Here is a 12,969-nt window from a genome sequence, read left to right as displayed (position 1 = left end):
GCGCCCGCGTCCCCTTTCCCCCGCCCCCTCCCTCTCCCTCCTCTCCCGCGCGCTCCCCGCACCTCCCTCCCTCCCTTCCCCCTCCCTCCCCACGCGATCCCGCGCCGCGCCGCCCGCCCATTGGACGAGGCGGCGGCGTCGCGAGAGCGACGCGGAGGCGTCGCGGCCTCCTATTGGCCGGGCTGCCGCGGGGGGGCGGGGTCGCGGCGCCCCGCCCCCCGGGTGTGCGCGAGGCGGCGGCGCGTGGCAGCGGCGCGGCGGGGCCCGCTCCGGGCGGAGAGCGCGGGGGGGGGGGGCGCGGAGGCGGCGGCGGCCCCGGCCCGGCCATGACCGACTTCAAGCTGGGCATCGTGCGGCTCGGCCGGGTGGCCGGCAAGGTGCGAGCCTGGCCGCGGCCTGCGGGCACCGGGAGGGGGCGGGGACCGGGAGCGGGGACCGGGAGCGGGACCGGGAGCGGGGACCGGGATCGGGATCGGCCGCGGGGGGAGGGCACCGGGAGCGGGGCCGGGGAGGACCGGGAGGGACCGGAGGGGACCGGGCGGGACCGGGCACGGCGGTGGCGGTGGCCGCGGGAGGGGCGGGGAGGCCGGGCCCGGCGGCCTGGCTGAGGGCGCGCTGTGTGTTGCAGACCAAGTACACGCTGATCGACGAGCAGGACATCCCGCTGGTGGAGAGCTACTCCTTCGAGGTGAGCACCGGGCGCGGGTGGCTCCCGGGGCCCCTCCGCTGTCCCCCCGACCCCCCGTATTCCCCCCCCCCGGTGTCCCCCCGAGGCCCCCCGGCCGGTCCCGGCGGCAGCCCCGTTTGCAGCCTTTTGTCGCCCCCAGCCCGCTCCCCGCGCACCTTTCACGAAGCCCTCGCTGCCCTGCCGGAGCCGGGAGGTTTCCCTCTCCCGTAGCTCTGGGCGGGGAGCGTCTCCTGGGGTAACGCGTGGTGGGGCCGGGGAACTTTTTCTGATGTCTGTAGACAGAGGGAAGCGTCCTCTGCTGAGACTTAGTAAGGGAAAGGGCTCACGACTGCGAAGCCCCCCGAAACCACGGCCCTGTCGGAGCAGGGCGCGCCCCGTGCTCAGCGCCCGGTGCTCAGCAGCCCGAGTGCTGCGGCAGTGCCGCTGCCAGAAACCACCGAGCTCACCCGTTCCTCTCTGGGGGTGATTCACTGCCAGCACGTATCACCGCAACGAGTGCGCTAACGGGGTCTGGTCCTTAGCACGGCTCAGTCCGTGAGCGTTAGCGCTAGCACGAGGAAGGAGGGCAGGACCGCTGCTTGCACCAGCAGCCCCTAATGAGGTTGGTGTAGGGCAGCACCAGGCACGAAGCCGTGGCAGTTTGCTGGTGCGGAGGACTGATGACGGCCCCACGGGCTCACCACTAAGTTCCCACTGGTCTTAGCCCAAGCGGGACTCCTGCTGTGCAGAGCCTCCGTCCTCCCCTTCCCTTTACGTCTTCCCAAACCGCAGTAGTAGAGGTTTGTTTCTGCTGGAGGTCCAAAACAGCTGGGATTCCATGGCGGTCAAGTGATCTGTAGGAGACGAGTGTGAAATGTTGGGTCCTTCCCTTATCCCTGTCCCAAAAGAGCCCGTGCTCCTCTGCTTAGCATTGGATGTTCTCACAGCCTTTCCCTTTTCTCTAGGCTCGCATGGAGGTAGATGCTGATGGAAACGGTGCTAAAATATTTGCTTATGCATTTGATAAAAACCGTGGAAGGGGATCCGGCCGCCTGCTGCATGAGCTGCTTTGGTGGGTATCGTGAGGAGAGCCAACCACGGGGTGCAGCTTGCTGCCCCCGTCGTGTATGTGGGGTCTTTCTCTGCTTTTGGTATTTCAAGTCTTCTCAGGAGGCTTGCAGCTGCTCTCTGTTAGAACCAAGCGCAGTGGGTGCTGTTAGATCTTGATACAGTCTTATTGAGGCTCTGTAAAAACAGTATTGCCAGGGAAAACGGTTACAGGTGAGTATTATTCAGAGGGACCCTTGCTCAGACCTGAGAAATGCTTCAGTTGGAGGTGGACAGGAGACTGGCTCCATTTAAATTAACGGGCGGAGACCTATCTTCTGGGCTTCTTTTGTCCTGTGAGAAGCAGGTAAGTCTGAGAAGTGACAGGCCACTGGAGAGAGGGAACCTCTGATAAGCTAAAACTTTAGGGATTTTTGTTAGTTTTTCTGTTTCCTGTCAGCTGCTGTGTCTTATTTCCCATGTTCCAAGAGTCATTGCTTGTAATCCTTTGTAGCTGCCGTTGAGATTGAGAGGCCGACTGTCATCCAGTGAGCTGTTACGGTGCACTAAGCGTGTTCTTCGTGGCTTTGTAGAAAAGACGGGATATGCTAAAGAGATCTGTTATTTGTCTTAAAAAGTCTTTTCTGAGAAAATAAGCATGCTTTCTATTAAGTTCTGTAAACTACAACTAGAAGTCACAGTGCCCAAGATTTAGCTGTGCTTTCCTCGTTGTTCCAGGTTATTTCTTCTTCCCCGACTTAGTCCCCGTACAAGAGGGAGGGAGTCGGGAAGACTGTCGGGGACTATTATTATTATTTTTAATCTGCTCATTAAATAAGGATTTTAACCTGCATCTGTTAATGTTTAATCTTGTTGTACACATAACTTTGGTGAAAATTACTAGGAGGTTGGCTACAGTATGCGGGATAAATCAGACTGTCAGCTTCTGCTAACTGTGAACCTCATACAGTAATAATTGCAGTCTGCAAGTAGCACTAACAGTACCTGAAAATTATTCCAGCTGACTGTTGCAGGCTGTGTAGGTGATGACAGTCCAGCAGTTTGCTTATTACACAGCCCAGTCATTGCCTCTTCTGGTTAGTTTTACTTACATTAGGAAATAAACCTAACGTGTTCAGTTAGGTAATTAAAATTATGTGCGTGCTTCAGCATATGCTGGTGTGTTAAAAAACAGAGATTTTGTGCAGTAGGGATTTCTTGTAAGTCAGAGAGGCAGGGTGTAACTGTCGTGCAAGCAGATCTGCAGGTCTGAAGCTGCAAAGTCAGACTCGTTCGCTAGGAAATACTGAGTATTTCAACTGTTTCTGTAAGTCAGTTTGATCCCTTTGAGGATCTACGTTTTGCTGTGATCTTTAATTACAAGGTAACGCAAGGCAGCTTAGTATTCCTTGTATCTTTAGAAAGCCTTTTGGCTACGGGTGCTGTGTAGTTACCGGCCCTCCTAAACAGAACACACACGCTGTTCGGTTTTACTTACCTGTGCTGGGGGCTGTTCTGAAAGCAAACCTGAAGTGTTTTAGTGGAAGGTCCTTCCCTTTGTGAGCTGGAGCAGTGATCAAGGTTTTGGAGGCCTCCAAAAGGCAGGAGAGATGGGCAGTAGTGGTGCGCTCTGCTGGTGCCAGCCTGGCTTTCTGGGTAAAAGCAAAGAAACTGAGTTACTGCAGGTAGAAGAGTTTGACTGTGTAACTTAAGTGTTTCCCCCACCAATCCCATGTGTGTCCCATGTTCACTGCCTCCCTGCCCCCCCCCAAAAAAATGTGCTTGCTCTGAAAGCCTGATTCTGTCCTTTGGCTTGAGATACAATGAGTGTGCATGTGTTGGATACTTTTGCAAGTAAAGCTGTTTTCTTTATTTCAGTTTAGTTAAGCAGCTGTTATTGTTCATGTAGTAAGGCCTCCACATTTGGAAGCTTGTTGCTACCAAAGCTGCAGCGGTGATGGGGACTTTCACCCACTCTTCCCCCAGAGCTCTCCTGCCAACCCGTGCAGAGTGACCTGCAGTATGAGATGGGAGCCACTCTCTGAAATGCACCCATATTTGCTACAAATATTCGTTCAGGAAGAACTTTCTGCAGCCTCTCTTGTGCTTGTTTTGTTTTCAGGGTGCGCGTTCAGCCCCTCTGAAGCACGATTTGAATGTCTCTGGCTGGGTACCTGCAGAGTTGGCCTGTCGCCTTCTCGCCCTGCTCCCTGGTTAGCGATCCTAGCTTGCCATCTTTTGTCTGGGTGTAGTAATGTTCCCTGGGGAATGGAAGTGTTAGGAGATTAGTCAGACATATCACTAGCTGTGTCCAAAAAAATCCAAGACTTTTTATATATATATATATATGTGTGTGTGTGTGTGTACTTACAGTTATAGCGCCTGAAACCTCCGCAGTTAGGGCTCCCGTTGACTCGAGTTGCTGTTGCCTGTGCTTGGCACTTCTGTTACAGGCCTCAGCTCTCCAGTTAGCGAGGGGGAAGAAGAACTGCAGTGTGTGGTTAATTCTCTGAAAAGTTTTGCTTTAAGTGGCTTTGCTGATATCCTGTAGGCACTTGAGTGTGCTGGGGAGGCAGAAGCTGTGGCCCTGGCAGAGGTGGCTGCCTGATGAACCCATCTTCTGTGTTCCCATCCACAAGGGAGAAGGCAGGGTTCTTCCATCGGCCTGTCCTGCACTGCACATTTCTGGTTAACTTCGGAGGTAGTCCATACTGCACGCTTGTGAAGCACAGTTTGAGGGAGAGGAGTGACACGTGCTTGTGCATCCAGAGGTTGCTCAGTTGTGCACAGAGAAAAGGGACTGTCCTGAATTTGCTAGTGCTAATTGTGGCATCTCAGTCAAGTGCTATTGGGCTAACGCTTTTCCTGGTCATCGGCAAGGCCAATTTCTGCTTTCCCTTTGAGACTTTTGCCACTTGAGGTAGTAGAAGAACTGACAGCGATGTAGATGTGGATTTATACAAAGAGGAAGACAGGCTCTGCTTGTGGATCTTACTGGTATTTACTTTGGGGGTGTGGGGGGGTCATGGGTGCAGATGCAGGCGTTGGAGGAGCAGGGGTAGGCACAGGGCGTACTGGTGTCCCTGACAATCTCTTGTAACCCTCTCCTTCCCCAGCTTGGACCTTTCTTAAACTCTTGTTCTCCAATCCATTTCAAAAAAGTTTCTGAACTTGGTCTTGGTCTCCCCCCTTCCTTCTTCCAGTTTGCTCTTTCTCTGTGCTAGTCTCTTCCTCCCAGATTTCTCATTTGTATCTATCCCGTCTCTTGTTGGCACTCTGTCCTAGTCTTGGTCTAACGAACATTAACTCCTTCCCCGTCTCTGTATCCGATCAGTGGTTACCTTCATCTGTCTGAGCTGGTGTGCTTTCATGCTTCTCACTTCGAGCTTTTGGGGCTTCTGATCTCCTTTGCCAGATCCTCCTGTAGCATTCGACAACTCAAAAGTAGCTCTCCCTCCTCTAGGGCCTTTCAGCGGACTCCTTTCCACAGTGCACACTTTTTTCCCAAATGAAGGATTTTATTCCTTTTAACTTCAAACAGGAGAGCTCCTCCTGGTTTATATTCCAGCACTGAGCTGGAAGCAGCATCCGAATTAGGCTTGGGTAAAGTTGTCGGTGGCTGTTGGAGCGGTCTCCTCGAAGGAAATGCTGGGTAACCTTCAGAGAGTGCTGTCAGTTTGACGTTACCCTTCTTGATAGCCGCTGGTTATGTTCTCGTTGTGCTGTAAAGTTAGTTGTGGCGTAGCAGATGTACCAGGGCGCAATTTCTGTGCAGACCTTGTATTTGGATGGGGATCCCCACAAGAAGCAGTATGGGGGCTGGCCTAAGCACGAGAGCATTTGACAGGGGGCTTGAAACTTAAATAGGGAGAGGAGAGCTGAGAAGTAGGTGGATTGGGAAATGAAATCTGTTACAAGGCAATAGGGAAAAATTGGTATGACTTAATGTGCAGCTGTCCTGCTTTGGTTTGGGTAAGTTTCAGTAGATGTCTCCTGGTCAATTGTGGATTCATTGCAGGCTTTCTGTGTGTTGTGCATAATTAGTCTGAAGAAGGAACATTTGCCTACCCACTGGTGAAACCCCTGTCCTGTTGCTTAAGAGACATCCTTAGTAAATGAAAAACTGACTCACACCTGTGCCAAACTTGCATGTAAACGTCTGATAGAAAATCCTATTAAAATAATAAAACTATTAGCTCCTTTCAAGTCTGCGCTGTTGAAACAAGTACGTAGGTGCTGTTGCATAAACTTGAACGGTAGTTTCTGGAACTTCTGTTGCAATATTCTTACAATTAAAATTGATTGTCTTGACATGATTGTCTTGACAGAATCAACTCATTTATAATGGAAATAATCTCCTGGAACAAATCTCGTTCTTGTGGGAGCTGATACATGTGAAATAGCCACTGCAGTCTGTTGACAACCTGAGTTTTACTGTTCCTATTTCAGTGACACCAGGCAGCAGCCTAGAAGGCAGCATGTCTTCTGGAATTGGTATCATTCTTTACTTTTGGTTGTGGAGTCTTCTTCGTCACTGAGCTTCAAGCTGGTTTTGTTTCCTCCAGGGAGAGACACCGGGGAGGCATTGCTCCAGGATTTCAGGTGGTACATCTGAACTCAGTGACCGTGGACAACCGCCTAGACAATCTGCGCCTAGTTCCTTGGGGGTGGAAACCCAAAGCTGAAGATATCTCTAGTAAACAAAGGTATGTCAATATTTGGCAGGGGGACACCATCGAAAAAATAATAATAAAAAATAAATTATTTTGTCTCTTTCATGTAGCGGTGTTCATCTTGGCAGAGCCTCTTTGTTTGACCTTGGGCTGCCTATGCATCACTGTCTCAGCGTTCTTACTGGGGACCAGAGTTAATGCTGACCATGCTAGCTATGAAGAGATAATCTAACCCCATGGTGTTACGTGGAGGTCCTGCTCTGCCAGATGTCACCGCAGTAAAATAGTAAACCTGCATTCCCTTCTGCTTGAGTGGTGGCATTTGGGCATGCTGAATTCAGTCTGCAGTTTTTACTGGCTCGTATGTCTCATCCTCAGGCACTGACATACTAGCGCAGCCTGTAAAAACCAGCAGCTGCAAAATGCTTATATTTGGAATAGTTTAGTTAGGTTAAAACTAAAATGAGTTCCTTGGAACAGCTTCTGTCATCGTTCGCTGTAGATCATGGGAACTTCCTACGTGTTGCACTGCACTGTGATGTTACTCACAGTGCATCAAACTAATGGTAGGGTGGGTTTGTTTCACCTGTGGTGATACAACCCAGCTATGTTCTTTTTTGGTGAGAGGCCCAGACCATACTAGAAACTTCTGTGCTGTACTAGAAGCTTCTCTTGAAACACCTCTAGTGCCCGTAAGAGCTTGTTACAATGCTTTTAAGAATATGTAGTGAATGGTACTGAATAGCAGTGATGCTATCCTCACCTGGTTCTGGGGGTTCAAGAGCACAGAACAGACCTAGAGCCATTTACCCAGAAACAATGTTGCTTGATACAAATTTCTTGGTGTAAGTTTCATGAGATACTTTTAAATATTTTTTTTAGGTTAGAGTAACCGTCAAAGGATTTGTGTTAACCTTACCTACTCTGTTAACGAAATCGGAATTATTTTCCCCGTATGCTTATTATGAATGTATGGACTGAATGTGGACTTGTTTTTTTTAAAGGGAACAAAGTCTGTATTGGCTGGCAATCCAACAGCTTCCTACAGATCCTATAGAAGAGCAATTTCCTGTACTGAATGTAACACGATATTACAACGCTAACGGGGATGTTGTGGAGGAGGAAGAGAACTCATGCACATATTATGAATGTCACTACCCCCCATGCACAATGATTGAAAAACAGGTGTGTTCAAAAATGTTGGAAGTAAGCATGTAGTGGCTCAGGCTACCTCGTGCATCCAGGGGCTTATTCCTTAAAATATAACGCTTTGCGTAGTCCATTGAGTTGCTAAAGACAATAGTTCTCTTTAGGTCAGGTTTTCTTTGGCATGAATCTTTTCTGGTATGATTAAGGTTCTTACAAGTTCTTCGTGAATATGCAATAAAGAAGTACTTTATCAAGGCTTTGTGGAGGAAAGATGAGACTTTAATTGTCAGTTTGAGAGAACGTTGTTTGGAACTGGAACAAGAAATGACCTAGCGGTTTACTGGGAGGAGTATAATTGCTGCAATGTGTATGAAGAGACAGGTGGAAGCATTCCAGGTGTCTAGTGACCTGGAACTTGAAGGAGCTGTATGAGGCTCCTTTCTCCTATGAGGAGAAAGCATTGTAAGGCTTTGGGCAGTAGTAGAATCGAAAAAAAAAAAAAAAAAACCACCACCCATGCTTGGCCCTTCATAAGAAGAGGATAAGTTGCATGGCATTTATTCAGTGGGAGGAAAGCTGGTTCTGCTACTTTTCTGTAGGTAGATGAGATGAAGCATCATAAGGTCTTGTTCAAGGCTTGTACAGAATGAGGTGTCTGAGGGCTGTACCTCTGTCAGACACGCATCCTTATCTATGTATAAGAAGGGCTTTGCTTTTGTGATAATGATTTTGGCCTGCTCAGCATTTGTTGAGTGCTCAGTTAGGCTCACTAACACTGTGTTGTTTTTCCTAGTTACGTGAATTCAACATTTGTGGCCGATGCCAGGTAGCAAGGTACTGCGGGTCACAATGCCAGCAGAAGGACTGGCCTGCTCACAAGAAACACTGTCGGGAGAAGAAGCGGACCTTCCAGCAAGAGCTCGGACCGGAGCGATGACCGGGTGGCACAGGCCTCTTAGCAGCAGGATTCCTTCTCAAAGGCATTGGACTCTTGCTTTTGCACAGTAATGACAGACTGCTTATTGAAGCCAGAGGCACTGAAGAAGAAAATCCCTGTGATGCTTGAGCAGAACAGCTGACTGGACTAAGCCGGCTCTGACTGGTGCTGTGGAAAGGGATTGGGTCTACCCTTCCAGTATTATATTCTCAAGCAAAAAGACTACTGTGGAGGCTCCAGGCAGGAAGCTTCTCATTATTTATATGTTAATACGTTTGTAAACTCATGTACAGTTTTTGTTAGAAATTCTTGATAGGACTCATTAACTGTAATGTGCAGATGAGAACACATTGTTGGCCTAAAAGTTTTAAAAAAAGTCATGTAGCAAAAGCTTTTCCTCCCATGTGGCTAGAAGTATCTGTGGCTGTGCCAAGGCCAGGAGGCAGGCTCCAACATCAGCACTTGCTCTGGAGAACTCTGCATGGAAGCTATATTTAAAAAAAAAAAAAAAAGGCAAACAAAGTAAAGGCTGGAATGAATCACTGTCTACTCTCTAGTCTTCTCCTGTTCCCTTCCAGTTGCTTTCAGAGCACAGTCACACTTGGATGTTGCAGATACCTACTCAGTAGGAACCAGCGCACCAGAAACTGGAACACGGTGTAGGGACCATCTGGGATCCCGGCGTGCAGGCGAGCTGTAGTGCCGCTCCCGTCGGAGAAGGGTGCTGCAGATCGTGCTGTAAGCGGCCGGTATTTTTAGAAAGCTGAATTGGCTTTCTTGTTACAAAACCTTTGTATATAGAGTAGCTGTAGGGGAGCTCAGGTTGTCAGCCGTGTGTGGATGTGGTTGCCTTCGTGGCTTCCCTGTAAGCATAGCAAATAGTGATGTGCAGATACGCTTAAATGATCTAATATTTGGTGATTTGAGTTATTTATTTGTTTTTAAAGAGATACCATCAAACCAAGAATCACTTTGATTTTTTTTATGAAGTAATAAGTAAAATAATATGGGAGGAGGATTTGAGTTGCAGAGTACATGCCTGTTTTTCTTTCCAGATGTTTTGTCGTGTATAATCTGATTTCTTTTCTCATTTTTCCTTAAGGAGTGTCAAGTGATTTTCCTGCAGAACTAAGTGGATAAGTTAGTACCAGGTGTTAGTCTTGCTTTGCAGTTGGAAGAATGTGAGCTGCTGAGTTCTTAATGCAGAGCATTTCTCCAAATGCTTATTGAAATAGGTGTTCAAAAGTTTGTTTGTTTTTTTTTTTGTGAAAGCTGATAAATTTGTTTTCCAATCAAGATTCACTTTGCCACTTTGTGTCGCAGTGCTGGTCTTGCTTGTATGCCATCTGTTAGACAACCAGGCTGCTGTGGACTTGCATTATTCTGTTTCTAATATCTGCACAGGAAGCTCTTAATTATGAGTATTTGGGTGGGTTTTTGTACTTTGCCTTTAAGCATCTTAGTAAATAACCTCTGAAGTTCCTTGCTGGCAGTGCACTTGGTAGATACCTTGTAAGGTTGCAACTGTTGATTCCTGGTTATACCGTAACTTTTCTGTTTAGGCAGCCTAAAATGCCCCAAAGTATGAAGAAGTTGAGCAGGACCTAATCAAACTTTTCTATAGCAGATGATTTTTTTAAGGAAACGTTCAATTAGTTAAATGAACTGTACAGTTTTTAAATATAAAAAGGGACAAAAGGAATAGGTTGTTTTTATTCAGGGTAATCCTCTGAAAAGGGCATTGACTCTTGCCTTTCTAACAAGCTGGTATTTGACACGCCAGTTTTTCGTTGTACTGGCAGTAATTATGATTAGCAAAATGAAGTGCGGTCTTGGAGCATTTAAACACTTCTGCAGCACGTAGCAGGGAAAATGGCCATGGTTAGTTGTAAGTGGAGAAACAAAAGGCAAACACTGGATGAAGTCTTGATGAGGCAAAGTGTAAATTTCTCTTGAGCAGCAGATGAAGGAAGGGTGGGACTCATGCTAAGGAGCGCAAAAATAGGGTGGTGGGTGGGTGCTTGGGGCAATCCTGATCCTGGTGAATGGGGGAGGGAGTGTGGTCACTGGGTTAGGTCTGTCAGACCATCAACCAGGTAATGAGTTGCCTGGATGAGACAGTACTGCCTGAGCACCTTGGAAGGCTGGATGAGATAAGAGGTACTAAACTGAGTGCAGCCGTTGACTCCAAACCCGCCTTGTGTCAAAGGATGGAAGTGGCTACAGGGATTTTGACGTCTTTAAGCTGTGATGCCTGGCAAGTTGTTTGAGGATCTGATGATTGGTGTGGTCTTTAGGAGGCAGAAGGTTGTGGTCCAGGTGCACACAGTCCTTTGCCACCAGCCGTGTTGCCTGCTACTCGCAGGCCCTTGCGAATGCATGTGGCATCTTGTGCAGCTCATCCATGGCCGGCAGGTCTCCTGCTGGTGGGTCGCCCTGGTCTGCCTCAAGTCCCAGGAAAGGGTGAGTGTCTCTGGCGGCCAGCTCCAGGAGCCATGGGCTCTGGGGCCCTTTAAGAGAGTCCAAAGAAAGATTTTTGTCACAGTTGTAAAGTGGCAAATCCAGCGCATGTCAGGAGCCTGCGGAGTTGCTGATAACAGCAACATAACGGTGTACACACGTGTAAGCACACCAAATGTTGATACTTCCCACCCCAGGTATTCTTCGTATCAAGGTAGGGTGGTACTGCCTATCTGTCCCAAACACTCAAAAGTCACAATTCAGACTGATAGAAATGACACCTGGCTTAAGGAACACAGAGTCTGAAATAACATATTGCAGGCAGTGTTCACCTTCTGATATTTGACCCTTTAATACACCCATGGGGTTATACTTTTAAGTTTTCCTCTGTGGTGATGACGTATTTTTAAATGAAACTGGTGAAGGAAAAAGGGAGTTCAAAGAATTAACTACTCGCAGGTGGCATGGAAATGGTGTAAGACATTGCCTTGGGGCTGGGAACCAATGTTTACCACCTATCAAAACAGGCTTGAGAGAGGACAAGAGGAGGCTGGTGTGATTAAACAGCAGAGCGTGGGATGCTCTCAGAGCAAGAAGAAATCCTTTATAAACTGAACTTGTGTCCAAGTGCAGAAGATGGGAAGAATAACATTTGGCAGGTTGAATGTGGAGAAAAAAATAACACAAAGGAAAATGGAACTTGAAGAATGTTCAAATTCTAAAACACACAAGTAATTTTGAAACATCAAGAGCAGGGAGACTGCCTGAGTCAGACATGATGCACGGTAAAGGGAAGGTCTGGCCTGAAGATCAAGCAGGCAAAAACAAGTGAATTGTTTGCAGGTGTGTTCACTGTGTAAGAGCTGAGGGAATTCACACAGGAATGCTTCCATATGGGGAGCTCATCAGAGAATCTGCTTAAAACTGAAGTGCTTTTCAGAGAGATTGAAGTTTGGATGAAATGAGCAGTAGCGAGTTGCCAGGACCAGACAATGCCACCTACGAGCTCTAAGGGAACTCAAGGATGGATAAGCTGAGTTACCATCTGCAATGTGCAACCTTGTCCGTGGTACCAGCCACAAGTGTGATAACAGCTTCTGAGAAGACTTTTGGGGCAGGTGAGGCAAAATACAGCTGGAAAGTGCAGCACTTTCCCTTAGCAAATTCACGGATGCTACAAGGCAGCATCAATGGCTAAATACTGGGGAGGAATCAGCACAGATTTGTACAGGCAAGTCCTGCTCCAAAAGCCTCTTTGGATTATTTTAAGGGCATCAACAAGCAGGGGATAAAGAGGATTTGGCTGCTGTGCTTGGGCTCCCCAACTGCGCTTGACCATCAACCTTGCTCAAGGCACTTAAAGGAAGAAAAGAAGGAAAGGGGGAGGGTCCTCACATGGGCAAACAGTGGGTTAAAAGACAGGAAAGAAAGAGTTAAAGGGACTTTTTTTCTTTCTGAAGCCAATAGTTGTATGCTCAATGTATTAGAAAATAATTGTGAAAAAGTAATGAATCAGGAAGGTGATAACATCTGCTCACAAGGTTCTTCAGGGTAATAGCAATACTAGAGGCTGAGTGAAGAACTGTGGAAAGACCGTATGAGGCCGACTGGTAGACAGACAAAATCTGGCATCAATAAAAGTATTACTTTTGGGGAAGCACCGCAGGATGAGCCGAGTGCTTTGGGAGCGAGCCCTTTGGCTGGTGGAACAGGCCCACAGGGACATCTGTTGGGCGAAGAACCCAGCGGGGTGGTGTGCGGCCGTGTGGGCCTCACGCGTGTCTCAGGACCGTAGGGACAGGGGAGAGGCTCAGAGGACAACGGGATGCAGCCGGGGCCTGCAGCAGCTGAGGAACGTCCGAGCACAGATGGGCAAAGGGGTGAGGAGGGAGGTCCTGAGGGGCGCTGGAGCGGCCGAGAGGACGAAGCGGGGTAGCGCCGGCTTCCCCTCGGCGTTAGGGACGAGAGCCCTTCGCGCACGGCCCTCGGAGCCCTGCCAAGGGCCGCGCCGTGCTGGGAGCCCCGCGGGCGCAGAA

At 48.6% G+C, this 12,969-nt stretch overlaps 1 protein-coding gene across 1 annotated transcript; it reads left to right on the top strand.

Annotated features, from left to right (window-relative positions):
- The first annotated feature begins 222 nt into the window (after positions 1-222).
- Positions 223-9,012, top strand: ZMYND19 (zinc finger MYND-type containing 19). The gene is made up of 6 exons (XM_066980542.1): positions 223-377; positions 629-688; positions 1,633-1,739; positions 6,280-6,420; positions 7,392-7,572; positions 8,330-9,012. The coding sequence occupies exons 1-6, from the start codon at positions 327-329 to the stop codon at positions 8,471-8,473; spliced, it is 684 nt and encodes a 227-aa protein (XP_066836643.1). The 5' UTR covers positions 223-326; the 3' UTR covers positions 8,474-9,012.
- The last annotated feature ends 3,957 nt before the right edge of the window (positions 9,013-12,969 follow it).

The sequence above is a fragment of the Anser cygnoides genome, chromosome 20, assembly GCF_040182565.1.
Source record: "Anser cygnoides isolate HZ-2024a breed goose chromosome 20, Taihu_goose_T2T_genome, whole genome shotgun sequence".
Lineage (NCBI taxonomy): Eukaryota > Metazoa > Chordata > Aves > Anseriformes > Anatidae > Anser > Anser cygnoides.
The sequence above is the reverse complement of the archived record's forward strand: the minus strand, read 5'-3'. Positions and strand labels throughout refer to the sequence as shown.

Bases quoted from the DNA above. Each gene is read 5' to 3' on its own strand.
- ZMYND19 (XM_066980542.1), top strand. From the start codon at position 327: ATGACCGACTTCAAGCTGGGCATCGTGCGGCTCGGCCGGGTGGCCGGC. The intron at 689-1,632 runs GTGAGCACCGGG...CCTTTTCTCTAG, and splicing joins TGGAGAGCTACTCCTTCGAG to GCTCGCATGGAGGTAGATGC. The intron at 6,421-7,391 runs GTATGTCAATAT...TTTTTTTTAAAG, and splicing joins GATATCTCTAGTAAACAAAG to GGAACAAAGTCTGTATTGGC.